Source organism: Lathyrus oleraceus, chromosome 3 (assembly GCF_024323335.1).
Source record: "Lathyrus oleraceus cultivar Zhongwan6 chromosome 3, CAAS_Psat_ZW6_1.0, whole genome shotgun sequence".
NCBI classification, from domain to species: domain Eukaryota; kingdom Viridiplantae; phylum Streptophyta; class Magnoliopsida; order Fabales; family Fabaceae; genus Lathyrus; species Lathyrus oleraceus.
In genome coordinates, this window is record NC_066581.1 from 228261811 (window position 1) to 228274176 (window position 12366).

Consider the following 12366-nt stretch of genomic DNA (forward strand, 5'->3'; position numbering starts at 1 on the left):
CATGAACTACGAGGTTTTGATCCCTCATTTTTATGTTGGTACATAGGCATAAGTCCGGAGGTCTTGTCAAACACAAAAATATAATCAATGAATTCTTTTCTCATCCCCACACTCTATTTATTGCAAGCATCATTTTATACCAAAAATACATACACACATAAAAAAGGGCTCTCTAGGAGTACCTAGGACACTTTGGGTGCTAACACCTTCCCTCTGTGTAACCAACCCCCTTACCTGTAATCTCTGGCATTTTATTAGTTTTGATTTGAAAACTTCTTATCTTTGAGTTTTGCTCGTACTTTTCTCTTTTCCCTTGGAAACAATAAAAGCGCGGTGGCGACTCTGATTTTATTGACGTTAAGTTTATCCATAGCTTAATGGTCATGAATTTACCGCTACAGTCTGCACGGGAAAATATTTCATTTTAATATGCAATTGAAAGAAAATAGAAATATAGACGAAATGAACGTAATGTAATAGATATAACATTAATAAAATCACAACAAAGCAAAATATGCAAGTCGATAAAAACTTCATAATATTTTGATGAGTTTGAATAATAAAATTATTATGTGTCCAACAAAGGAAATTAAAAACTAAAGTTGTAATAGTTATGCATAAACAAATGATACTTGAGGAATTGGTAGGATCAATTGTAGACATGACATAACCTATAAACATGTTTAAATAAAGGTGAATTAATGATTTACGATAATAATGGCAGAAAAAATATTAATGTGATTTAAAAAAAATATTAATAAGCAGAAAATTATAGTTACCTATATGATGTTATGAAAAAATTCTTTAAAGACAACATTTGTTGTTTGAAATAAGGATTTGTTGTCTTTGTCATGTATCAAGATTTTCAATCCAGCTTTGCTCTTAACTCTTGAAATAGCCACATATAGTTGTTCGTGGCTGAAAACATTCTTGGGGAAATATAAACCGACATAGTCCAATGATTTACTTTGAGATTTGTTGATTGTCATAGTAAATGACACAATAATTGGGAATTGTCGTCTGATAAGTTTGAATGGCCACGGAGATTGATAAGGAGACAAATACATTTTTGGGATGTAAATAGTGTTTCCAATATTTACTCCTGAAATAATTGTTGCTCCGATTACATGGTTGACCAACTTAGTAACTCTCAATCTTGTACCATTGCAAAGTCCTTCTGATTGATCCAAATTCCTTATCAACATGATGGTTGTGCCAATTTTCAATTTAATTGAGTGGTTTGGCAATCCATAAGTTTTTAGACAACTCAAAAATTATGGTGTCAAATGCTCAAAAGCATCGTTATCGTTGGCTTCTGATCTATCAATGGAATCACAACTCAAATATTCTTTTGAGTCACTTAAATTAAAAATGAATGATGCTTAATGTCTCAAAGTTAAACATCATGAAACTATAAATGCATGACATACCAAATGTTATGCTATGTATTTACCGTATGAAACTATAAGCATGTAATTTATAAGTATCATTTTGCATAGTAAACTATTCATCATATGTTATCGTTTAAAACCGGATGACATATATAATGCACAACTGATTATGTTGTTAAAACATTGTATAACCAATATAATATTTATGCACAGTTTCTCATAGAATGTTGTTGCACTTTTTGTTATAACACTAAGGAATAGAATATATATGCAACAATTCTATGAATAGATTTACATATGCATGACATAGAATACTTTATCCACTGTTTATGATTCAAAAGTGCAACAATATTTGTATTTGTAAACAATATAATATTTTAGGGTACATAACAAAACAACATACCTACATATGCATGTATCAACAATTTTATCTAATTTTGAAACTAAGATTGTATCTTTTGCTATCAAAATTTAATATACATGAACTAAAATGTTATATTATATCTGTTTTAGTTCTACATGACAATGTATTACATTTGTTACATTGTAATATGTTTTATACCAGTTTTGGGGGAAATATATTTTATAACAACGATGACAGTGTATTACATTGCTTAAAGTATTATAGTACTATCAAAATGTTGTAATACAATTTATATTAGTTAAAGTATTATATTCTAATTTACAAACCAATGACAATATATTATATTGCTTATAACGGAACTTTAAAAATAGTATAAATCAGAATGAAGATATACCTTGAAGAAGATTTGTAATGTAGTCGTTAATGTCATCGACTATTTCAATAATTGATGCCAAAATAGCTCTACATTGAAGAAAATCTGAATTTGTGTAGTTTTGAATGAGATTTGGATAAGTACTTGTAACAATAGCTTCAATTGGGTCCACAAAATCTTTAATGATTAAATCTTTTGGAATAAGTATCTCAGCATATCCATCACTGGGTTCAAATTTTTTTTCATTTCCAACTTGTAAAATCCATTCAGAGAATAGTCGAATTTCTTCGAAATTGACTAAATTTGAGCCACTTTGCAACCACATATTTTTTGTTAGATTAAGAACTTTGCAATGATCCAAAATATATGAGGCATTTATTGTAGAATGCACAATATCAGACCTACTACCTCTTGGTACAACGGGTAGAATTTGTCTGAAGTCTCCACCAAAAATAACAACTTTACCTCAAAAAATTTGGTTACATGGACCTTTATCATCACTCATTATATCCTTCAATGACTTCTTAAGAGCTTCAAAATAAAATTTATTTTCCATAGGTGCTTCATCCCATATAATGAGTTTTGTGACTTTTAAGAGATTAGCTAAATCAAATTTCTTCTCAATGTTACATATGGAAGATTCAAGACATGGATCTGGAATTTTGAATTTGGAATGTGATGTTCTCCCTTCTGGTAACAATAAACTTGTTATCCCGTTTGATGCCACATTCAACACAATATCTCCTTGACAACGAAGAACAACAGAAAGTGTATTCCATATGAAAGTCTCTCTGGTGCCCCCATAACCATATAAAAAAATACTCCACCTTTTTGGTTTGTGACGACTTCCATGATTTCTCTATAAATGCTAAGTTGTTCTTCTACAATAAAAAATAATATGTTTTCATTGGAATTATTCAGAAGTCATAAAATTATATATGCAATATGAACATGCGTAGTCATATAAAGACGACACACTAGAATAAGGACAACACACTGAATTGAATGATAGAGTAATGGAAAAAAATTATTGCAAGGAAGTGTAAATAAAAAATAGAAATACCTGTTAATGATTGAAACAAATTTTGGTAAATATCTTTTTGAGCCGAAATATCATATTGTCTTTCATCATATATCAATTTATTTCCAAGAAAGTCCAAGACATAATTTGATGGATATGGTATTAGTTTAAATTCTTTTAAACTTCTTCTATTTTTTTGAAGTTGTTTCTCAACTTCCATCAATGTGAGTTGTTGGATATCTTCATCTGACAAATATAATTCTACAAATAATGTTAAGAGCAAAGTAAGTTACCAAAAATTAGAAATCCATAGATTTGGGAAGAAAATTCTAAAGTAATGTGAATTGTAAACATGTCGTATATATAGTAAAATGGGCACAATAACAGTAGTATAAACATGTTAATTGAAAAGGGTAAATAAAAAAATATGAATTGTAAAGATGAGCAGTATATAGAATTTTTTTACAAAAAAGTAAAATTGAAGGGATAAAGTATAAATTTATAATAACCTGAATTTTGTGACAATCTTCTTTGTTCATATAGAATGACATCTGATAAGTATATCCAAGTCTTTTTCCAAACATGCTCAAGTCGATTCATTGAAGGTGACAACAACATTGTCACAAAAAGTTTGCGCAAAAAAACTCCAAAACCCCAATTGTAAGCCTCTTTATTGCCTCATTGTACTCTTTCTCATCTTCTAGGAAACCCAATGCAAAACATGCGTCTCTAAAGGTATTGTGTTTGAATCCCTCAATTGTCTTCAAATCATCATAACAAGTTGGCCCTTTCTTCACAGTCAACAATATCCTCATATAATACAACTCACCAGTTGTTAGAGGCACCCAAATTAGTCGGCCAATGGTGTAACCTCTTTTCCGTGGTTTCCAACACCTCTTTCTCCTATCATAAACAAATTTGGATACAAATTGATCATATGTTAATAGTTTTGCTTCTTCATACTCACTATTTGCCACAAACCAGGATGTAAACATTGACTCTGTGACACTTGGTTTAAGAAGGACATTCCCAATTTGCTCAAAGTCTTTGTACTATACAGAATTCTCCCCCTCCATGTGAAAAAAACAATCTTTCAACGGCTGGTTTTCGACCATGACTTGAATAAGAGAATATTTTCCAGCATGCTTCGCTTGGTGATACATAACGACAATCTAGGTATTGTTTGATTTCATCAATTTTTTCATCAGTATGAGAGTTATTTGGAATAATCACTCTTGAGATTCTATCAGAACCCTTGTTTATGTATTTGAAAAGATATTTGATAGAAGTACTTTGATTGCACCACTCCATATTAATGTGTGCCTCATATTTCATCAACAAATTTGGGTTGTGGGGGACAACATGACCACTATGAAGTGTGATTCCATTTTTTTTCAATTGTATTCCCTTGATCTCTCCTCCTATAAACTGAATATCCAATCAAAATTATCCCAATTTAATCATTCAATACAAAATAATTCTTTCACATATCCCATTCAAACCCTTTTTTTTCATCATTTTCAAACTTCTAAACAAAATCTTAATTTAATTATATATCTACAAGATTGAAAGTCAACTCTAACACTCATCTTATTTTATTAAGTTAATTATATACTCAATCACATATCTTTAAATTTAATATTTATTTTAAATTTTAATATTAAAAATTCACAAACAATTAATGTGAAACAATGAACTATGCCTGTTAGGCTGTTACTATGACTATGAGACTAAGGTGTAATATTTATTTCTCAAATGATTTGTAAACAAAATATAGACAACACCACATCATCATAGAACAATCCACATCGGATAACGGGAGGCGCGTGAAACAAACGAACCACCATAACAGTAAAAAAACGGACATATCTTATGTCAAGTGAATACACAACAACGCAACACTCACTAACTCTTAATTTTGTATCCAAATATCCTGAAAATTAAAAAACAAACAAATCTACACAAATGATGAACAAGAAAGTCACAATAATAATAAAAAGCCGAAAAGAAAGGAAAAAAAAAAACAAGATCCACCTCGAACCTCTCTCCACTCTCCCACTACATTCCAATCCAATCACAATCACCCTCTCTTCTCTCACAACAACAACAACACCACCACTATCCTCACCCCCTTGTTGTCTCCCAAACCCCATCCCCAATTATCACTCTCTATAATCCTTCAATCAAATTCCACAAATTGATTCTCTCTTCACCACCACCACCATCACCACCACCACCGCCTTGAACAAAACCAGTGCTTGATTCATCACACACATACACCGAACTCTGTGTGTGTCAGATTTTGAGAATCCAATAATGAGAGAAGACGATTCAAATTGGTTTTCACGATGGGAAGAACAACTACCTCCACCGGAAGAACTCATGCCTTTATCACAAACCCTAATCACTCCTGATCTCGCTATAGCTTTCGATATCAGAAACCCTCACACCACGAACACTATCAACGCTAATCCGCAACACCAACAACATCATCAACAACAACAGCAACAACCTCCACCTTCTTCTCTTCCTTCCTCAACCGATTTCGCAGATTCCGGCGAACTCGGTTCCGGTACAGCCGGTGAAGAACCGGCCAGGACACTCAAAAGACCACGACTTGTATGGACCCCACAACTCCACAAACGTTTTGTCGACGCTGTAGCGCACCTCGGAATAAAAAACGCTGTTCCGAAGACGATAATGCAGCTTATGAGTGTTGACGGTTTAACCAGAGAAAACGTGGCTAGTCACTTGCAGAAATATCGGCTTTATCTCAAACGCATGCAGGGAATTTCCTCCGCCGGTGGCGGTGGTTCTGGTGGTGGCTCTGTCGGAGTCAATGACCCTGCCACCGACCATCTATTTGCTAGCTCACCTGTGCCACCGCATTTCCTTCACCCGGTTGCTAGGCCGAATTCCGATCACTATATGCCTTTTGTTCCTGTACCTGCCATTCACCATCAGCAGCAACTGGCTGCTGCTCAGTATCACCGGCCGGTGGGACATTTCGGGTCGCCGCCGAATGGTCATTTTGACAATCCATTCTTGTCTAGACAACAACAGCATCAACAGCAACACCAACACCAGCAACAGCTTCATAGGATTGGGGCACAAATGCATCATAACCCTGTTGGTGGTTATGTGGAGGATATGGAATCAGCGAATGCGTCGGGAGGGAGAAAGGTTCTTACTTTGTTTCCAACTGGAGATGATTGAATTTGGATAATAATTATACATATTGATCTGGTTTGTCTCATTAGTTGCATTGGGCCTTCAATTGTCTTGAGTTAATGTTAGGTCATTGCTGGTGTATTTAATGTTTGGTCAGGTTCTTAGTTGTTAATTTGTGTTAGGCTCATTGGTTATCTCGGTGTTTATGTTACTAATTGGTATTGGAGTCTATATTCGAAGTTAAACTATGCAGATCCAAAAGCTCTTCCGGTCTTTTATGGAGTCCTATAAAACAGAAAATTCCTTCTACAATTACCCTGTTCGTGGCGGTCTATGTATTCTGCATCGGCTTCTGGTGACTGACATTCATCATGATGTCACTTATGGGAGAGGTTATGCTTATGCCTGTCTTTGAATCAGTAGTTGTGTTGTCTGGTATTTAAGGCTTCCTCTATGTTGTTTTATCCCATGGATGTCTGGTAGTTCGGCTGCACCGCAATTGTAATTCAGAGTATTACGGTTTGGGAAGTTTTGAATTGGTATTCATGGCAGAGTTGTAAAAGCTGCAAGTTTGGTATTTATCTCTGCAGAAGGACATTACCTCGGCAGATACTAAGAGAAGCATATCTGATTGGCACATATGATTGTGAATTCTTCTAAATTTGGGAGCCTCTATTGTGAAGGACTTGTCTCTTTTGTGTCCCGTCGTGTCCTATAGAGGTGAGTTGTACATTGTTTGATTCTATAGAAAAGACTCAAAGGGCAGTTGTTTAAAATTCTAATCTTACTCCAATGCGAGGTTAATTTCTCTATGCTAGATCAAAGTAAAACTAGTTTCTTCAGTTTCCGAGTAAACCCGGCTTAAAAGAATACAATAAGCTCATCTTAGTTGTGTATTTCTTCTTATTTGACTATCAATTTGCTTATAACCAGTCTCTTAACATACTATGTTTTTGAGGCATATTAATGTTCCAAGTTCCAATTGTTCAAATTGACTTTCTTGTTCTAGTTTTGGATAACATATCGATGTGTACTTAAATTGAGAGACTATTGGATTTGGAATACATTAATGTGGCGTTCTGTTAGAATGTTTGTTCGAATCATATAATTCTGATATTTTCCTGACATTAAGCTTCACTATGTTTGAAATTTTCGACTTTGGTCATTTGCCTAATGTAGTTTAGGGACCATGATCAAGGATAAGCATCAATTATCGGTTTACTCTAATCATGTGTTCATTGTAGGCTTCTTAAGTTCAATCTTATTAACTTTGCTTTTCCAGTTTGGTCTTATTTTCGGAGTTTCATTGTGTGTTGTTTGCCATGTTTTGTTTTTTCTTGAATGTACGAGGAAGTATAACTTCTGGCTTCCGCATGACAAGATCACTGTCGCCAAAGCTTATATAAACAATTTATTTCCTTCTGTTTTTAAGATATATCAGTTTTGATGGACAATTACATGGCAACAGCAACCATGTTTATGTCTCTCCATTTTTCATGTAAATGTGTTGTCATCTCTAACTTATTTTTGTTTCTCAATTCTGTAAGCAATTCAGTTTCCTGTGTCATTTAGTCTCCAGTTTATACCAAAAAAAAAATGTAAAAACATATTTACTCATAAATTAAAGACTAAGGATTCATTGATTTCAATAATATCTCTAAGATGAAGTTATTATAAACAATAAATTTAATTATTATCATTATATGAAGCATACCAAATTTTATATAAATTTAAAATTAGTAATTATGCAATCCAATTATTATTATTTATTTGCATTTTTTAAAATTTTATTTAAAATTTTTCAATGAAATATCAAATAATTTAAAAGTTTATAAAATTTTGTAGAGTTGAAATTCTATTATGAAAGTCTGTTCTCGTAGACAAAAAGATAGAGGAAATTGGCCTAGTACACTAGTCTAGTTAAAATATGATTTTACTATTCTAGGTTGTTTTCTTAGAGGCTACATTATTGGAGTATATGTCTTTTTTCTCTTAACAGCTACAAGACCAACTAACACTGGGGTCTCATGGCATGTGAAACTAACTTTATGAAAAATAATAATAATTTTTTTATATAGATTTTGTTTTGTACTCAATAGAGTAAAGTTTTATTTTTGATTCAATATCAAAAGTCCCTTTCTACAAGAAACTTGAACCACCACCAACAACTATCTTCATCTTAGTTAGTCACTAACTTTATGCGCTAAGCATTTTGTCAAAAATTAAGATTGATATTTCTCCACTTACGACAACAAATCAATTACCTCATAATGCACTAACTTCCAATGACAAGACTCAAACGATAATGTTCATATAATTAATCATGATAATTTTCTATTTTAATTAAATCATAAAATTCTGACCTCATAGGGATAAAAAGTAGTCATATCCTCTAATTATGCCTTATAAATGAGAAAAGTTTAGGTAAATGTCAGTTCTGGCTCAACTTTATAGTACTGCATATAAATATAATATAACATATGGTCTGCATTATAATAGAAATGGATTAGGGGAATCTTATGTGTGGACCAGAAACAAAAATCTACTTCTGCATCATGGTTCCTCTACAGGATGGATGATTGGTACAATATGAATAAATTTTCATATTCATCCAAAGTACATTTCACATGTGAGTGGGCCAAACAAATCTTGCAACGTTTACTTATCTATCAACTTTCTCCTCACATTTTTTTTAATATATATATATTCAATTTTTTTTTATTCATAAAAGAAGTGATAATAATTACGAAAAATTCATATACACAATCGTGAATATTAGAGTATTTATCCTGTCGATAATATTCAACTTAATAATGCATGTTGTTATAGGATTTGCATACATAAGTTTCTTTTTTCTATTGGCTATTTATTCATTATTAATATAGGCAAGTTTTTCAGATTTGGGGTGGGTGACAAAAGAACATGATTTGCTGGATTCCAGCACAGAAGGAAACTAGGGGGAAGAAACCAACCCTGGTTGGGTACCATATCGTTTATAATTCAGATTGTAATAAGGTCAAAGAGATGGATGGAATAAATTCCAGATCATCCATTTCCTATTATCCTTTGCTTAAATGAAAAATATACTTTTATCATAAAGGAAAAACAAGTGATAAATATATTCTGCACAAACCACATTGTGTATTAAAAATGATTAAGCCAACTCATGGGATTGATTAATAGTATAATATATGATTGGTAAGAGAGTAAAAGAAATAAAGTGATAAGGAGAATCAAAATTTCATTACTACTATCTCATTACAGCTTTCACATTAGAACTAGTAGAACTATCGTGCGTCTGCGGACCAGAATCTACTGCCGTTACTAGTTGGTGCAGTTACTGCAGTTATTCATATTTAAACTATCAGATGGACTAATCAATGCACCATGATCCTTGATTTATTTTCTTTAAAAATTGCATTCTTATGAATACTGATGTGTTATATACAAGTATGTTATATAACAAAAATTGTAAAAAAGAAAAACAAAATTGTTTTATCAAAAGAGTTTATTATTTAAAAAAAAGACATATTTTAATTTATATACCAATTATAAATATAATTTTTTCATATATAAAAATATTTGGATGAACGATATATTTTTATGTATATAATATTATTATTGTATTGATATTATTTATTTGTATAAAAAAACTTATCTCCATTTAAAAAAAATATATTAAGATTTATTTATTAATTTAAAAATAATATTTGTCATTAATAACATATATTTGTGAAATGATTACATCCCGTGGCGGAACTGATGGGACGTGGGAAGGCTACGACTACCTCTTAATTTTTTTTTAATTCATATATATTAAATTATTAAAACATCCTTATTTTAAATTAAAATTAATTTTTATTTTTTCTTTTTCATTCAAAGTTAGGTTAAAATACAGATAAGGTAAAAAGTTTCTATCTTTCCTTTCTTTCTCATATGGGTTTGCTATCGGCACCGGAATCGGAACAGATTAACGTGATCGGCATCTAACAGGTAAAAAACTATATTCATTCTTCTTTTATAAAAAGTAACAAATTAAAGTGATCGCTTGATTTGTATTTTTGAGATTTTTAGGGTTCTTCTTTCTTGATGTGTTAAAATAATCTATATGAGGTTTATTAAGCCAATTCATAACACTGTAATTTACAAATATAGTTATGCATTGTAATAAGGTTTATTTAATCATTGTTGCTGCTAATTTCTAATAGTGAAGTTACCGGTATTTGAAAACGGATTAAAGTTGATTAATTAAGTTTATTAATTTTTTTCTCTTTTAATTTTTATGTTCTCTAAATTGATTTTTGGATCTGATATGATATTATAGGAAGAGTAAAGATGAATAATAGGAAAATTGATTCTTTTTTCAAAAGGAAAGCATGTGAAATTAAAAGAGAAGAGAGAGATGAAGAAATTATAATCCCGACATCCGAATCTGAAATAGTTCTTGAGAATCCAACAATTGAAGAGCATCATGGTTTTGAAAATTTTTTGGAACGCGATCCTGAAAAGCGTCCTCCGATTTGGCAATATCCACCAAATCAAGTGGATGCAATACGAAAAGCTTATCTAAAATGGGGTCCATATCAAATTCATTTAGAAAACTATCATTTGTCCGGTAACGAGGATCATCCGAGAAGGTTTCAACATACTTGGTTTAGCATATTTCCATCATGGTTAGAATATTCACCATCTGAAGATGCCGCATATTGCTTACCATGTTACCTTTTTAGCAAAAAACTATGTGGACGTCCCGGATCACTTGTCTTTATTTCTATGGGTTTTAGAAATTGGAAGAAAGTTAGGAATGGAAAACATTGTTCCTTTCTTAAATACATAGGGAAGGATCCTTGCTCACCACACAATAATGCAATGAAAGTTTGTCAAGACTTGTTGAATCAAGATGGTCCTATTAGAAATTTTATTCAAGTGCAAAGTTCAAGTCAAAGAATGAATAATCGGTTACGACTCAAGACTTCAATTGACACTGTTTGTTGGTTAACACTACAAGCTTGTGCTTTTAGGGGTCATGACGAAAGTAGCAAATCAAGAAATCAAGGTAACTTTCTTGAGTTATTGAAACTTTTAGCATCCTACAATGATGAAGTTGCAAAAGTTGTGTTGGAAAATGCTCCACAAAATTGCAAGTATACTTCACATCAAATTCAAAAAGAGCTCTTGCAAATTCTTTCTAGTAGGGTGAAAAAGAGTATTCGTGAGGAAATTGGTGATTCCAAATTTTGTATCGTTGTTGATGAAGCTCGTGATGAGTCAAAAAAGGAACAAATGACTCTTGTATTAAGATTTGTTAATAAAGTTAGTTTAATACAAGAGATTTTTTTGATGTGGCACATGTTAAAGACACCACATCTTTAACTCTTGAGGAAGCAATATGTGATATACTTTCTCGACATAACCTTGATGTTTCTAACATTCGTGGCCAAGGGTATGATGGTGCTAGCAATATGAGAGGAGAATGGAATGGTTTACAAGCCCTCTTTATGAAGGATTGTGTACTATGTTCATTGTTTTGCTCATCGATTGCAACTTGCATTAGTTACATCATCAAGAGAAGTCAAACATGTTCATAAATTTTTTGAGAAGCTGTTCTTTGTTGTGAATGTTGTTTGTTCTTCTACAAAGTGTCATGATGAGTTACAAGCTGCCCAATTAGAAGAAATTGCTTATTTGTTAGAGATTGATGAGATTGTAACTGGTAAAGGTGCAAATCAAGTTAGTACATTGAAACGAGCTGAAGATACTCGTTGGGGATCACATTACGATTCAATTTCTAGCTTGATAAACATGTATGAAGCAACTTGTTGAGTTTTAAATTTTTTTTGCAAAAGATAGAGGGAGTTATGCTACACGTGGGGGATGCAGATAGTTGTTACAATTACTTGAAGGCATTTGATTTTATATTTATTTTGCACTTGATGAAAGAAATCATGGGAATAACAGATATGCTTTGTGTTGCCTTACAAAAAAAAATTAAGATGTAGTTAATGCTATGAACTTGGTTCGTTAAACAAAACATCTTATTCAAGGT

General features: G+C 32.1%; 1 protein-coding gene and 1 pseudogene across 1 annotated transcript; one reads left to right on the forward strand and one right to left on the reverse strand.

The window, feature by feature from the left end:
• Positions 1-779: 779 nt before the first annotated feature.
• On the reverse strand, positions 780-5302 carry LOC127130559 (uncharacterized; annotated as a pseudogene).
• On the forward strand, positions 5088-7408 carry LOC127126472 (transcription factor MYBC1). Its single transcript, XM_051055404.1, has one exon. The coding sequence runs from the start codon at positions 5466-5468 to the stop codon at positions 6363-6365; it is 900 nt and encodes a 299-aa protein (XP_050911361.1). The 5' UTR covers positions 5088-5465; the 3' UTR covers positions 6366-7408.
• The last annotated feature ends 4958 nt before the right edge of the window (positions 7409-12366 follow it).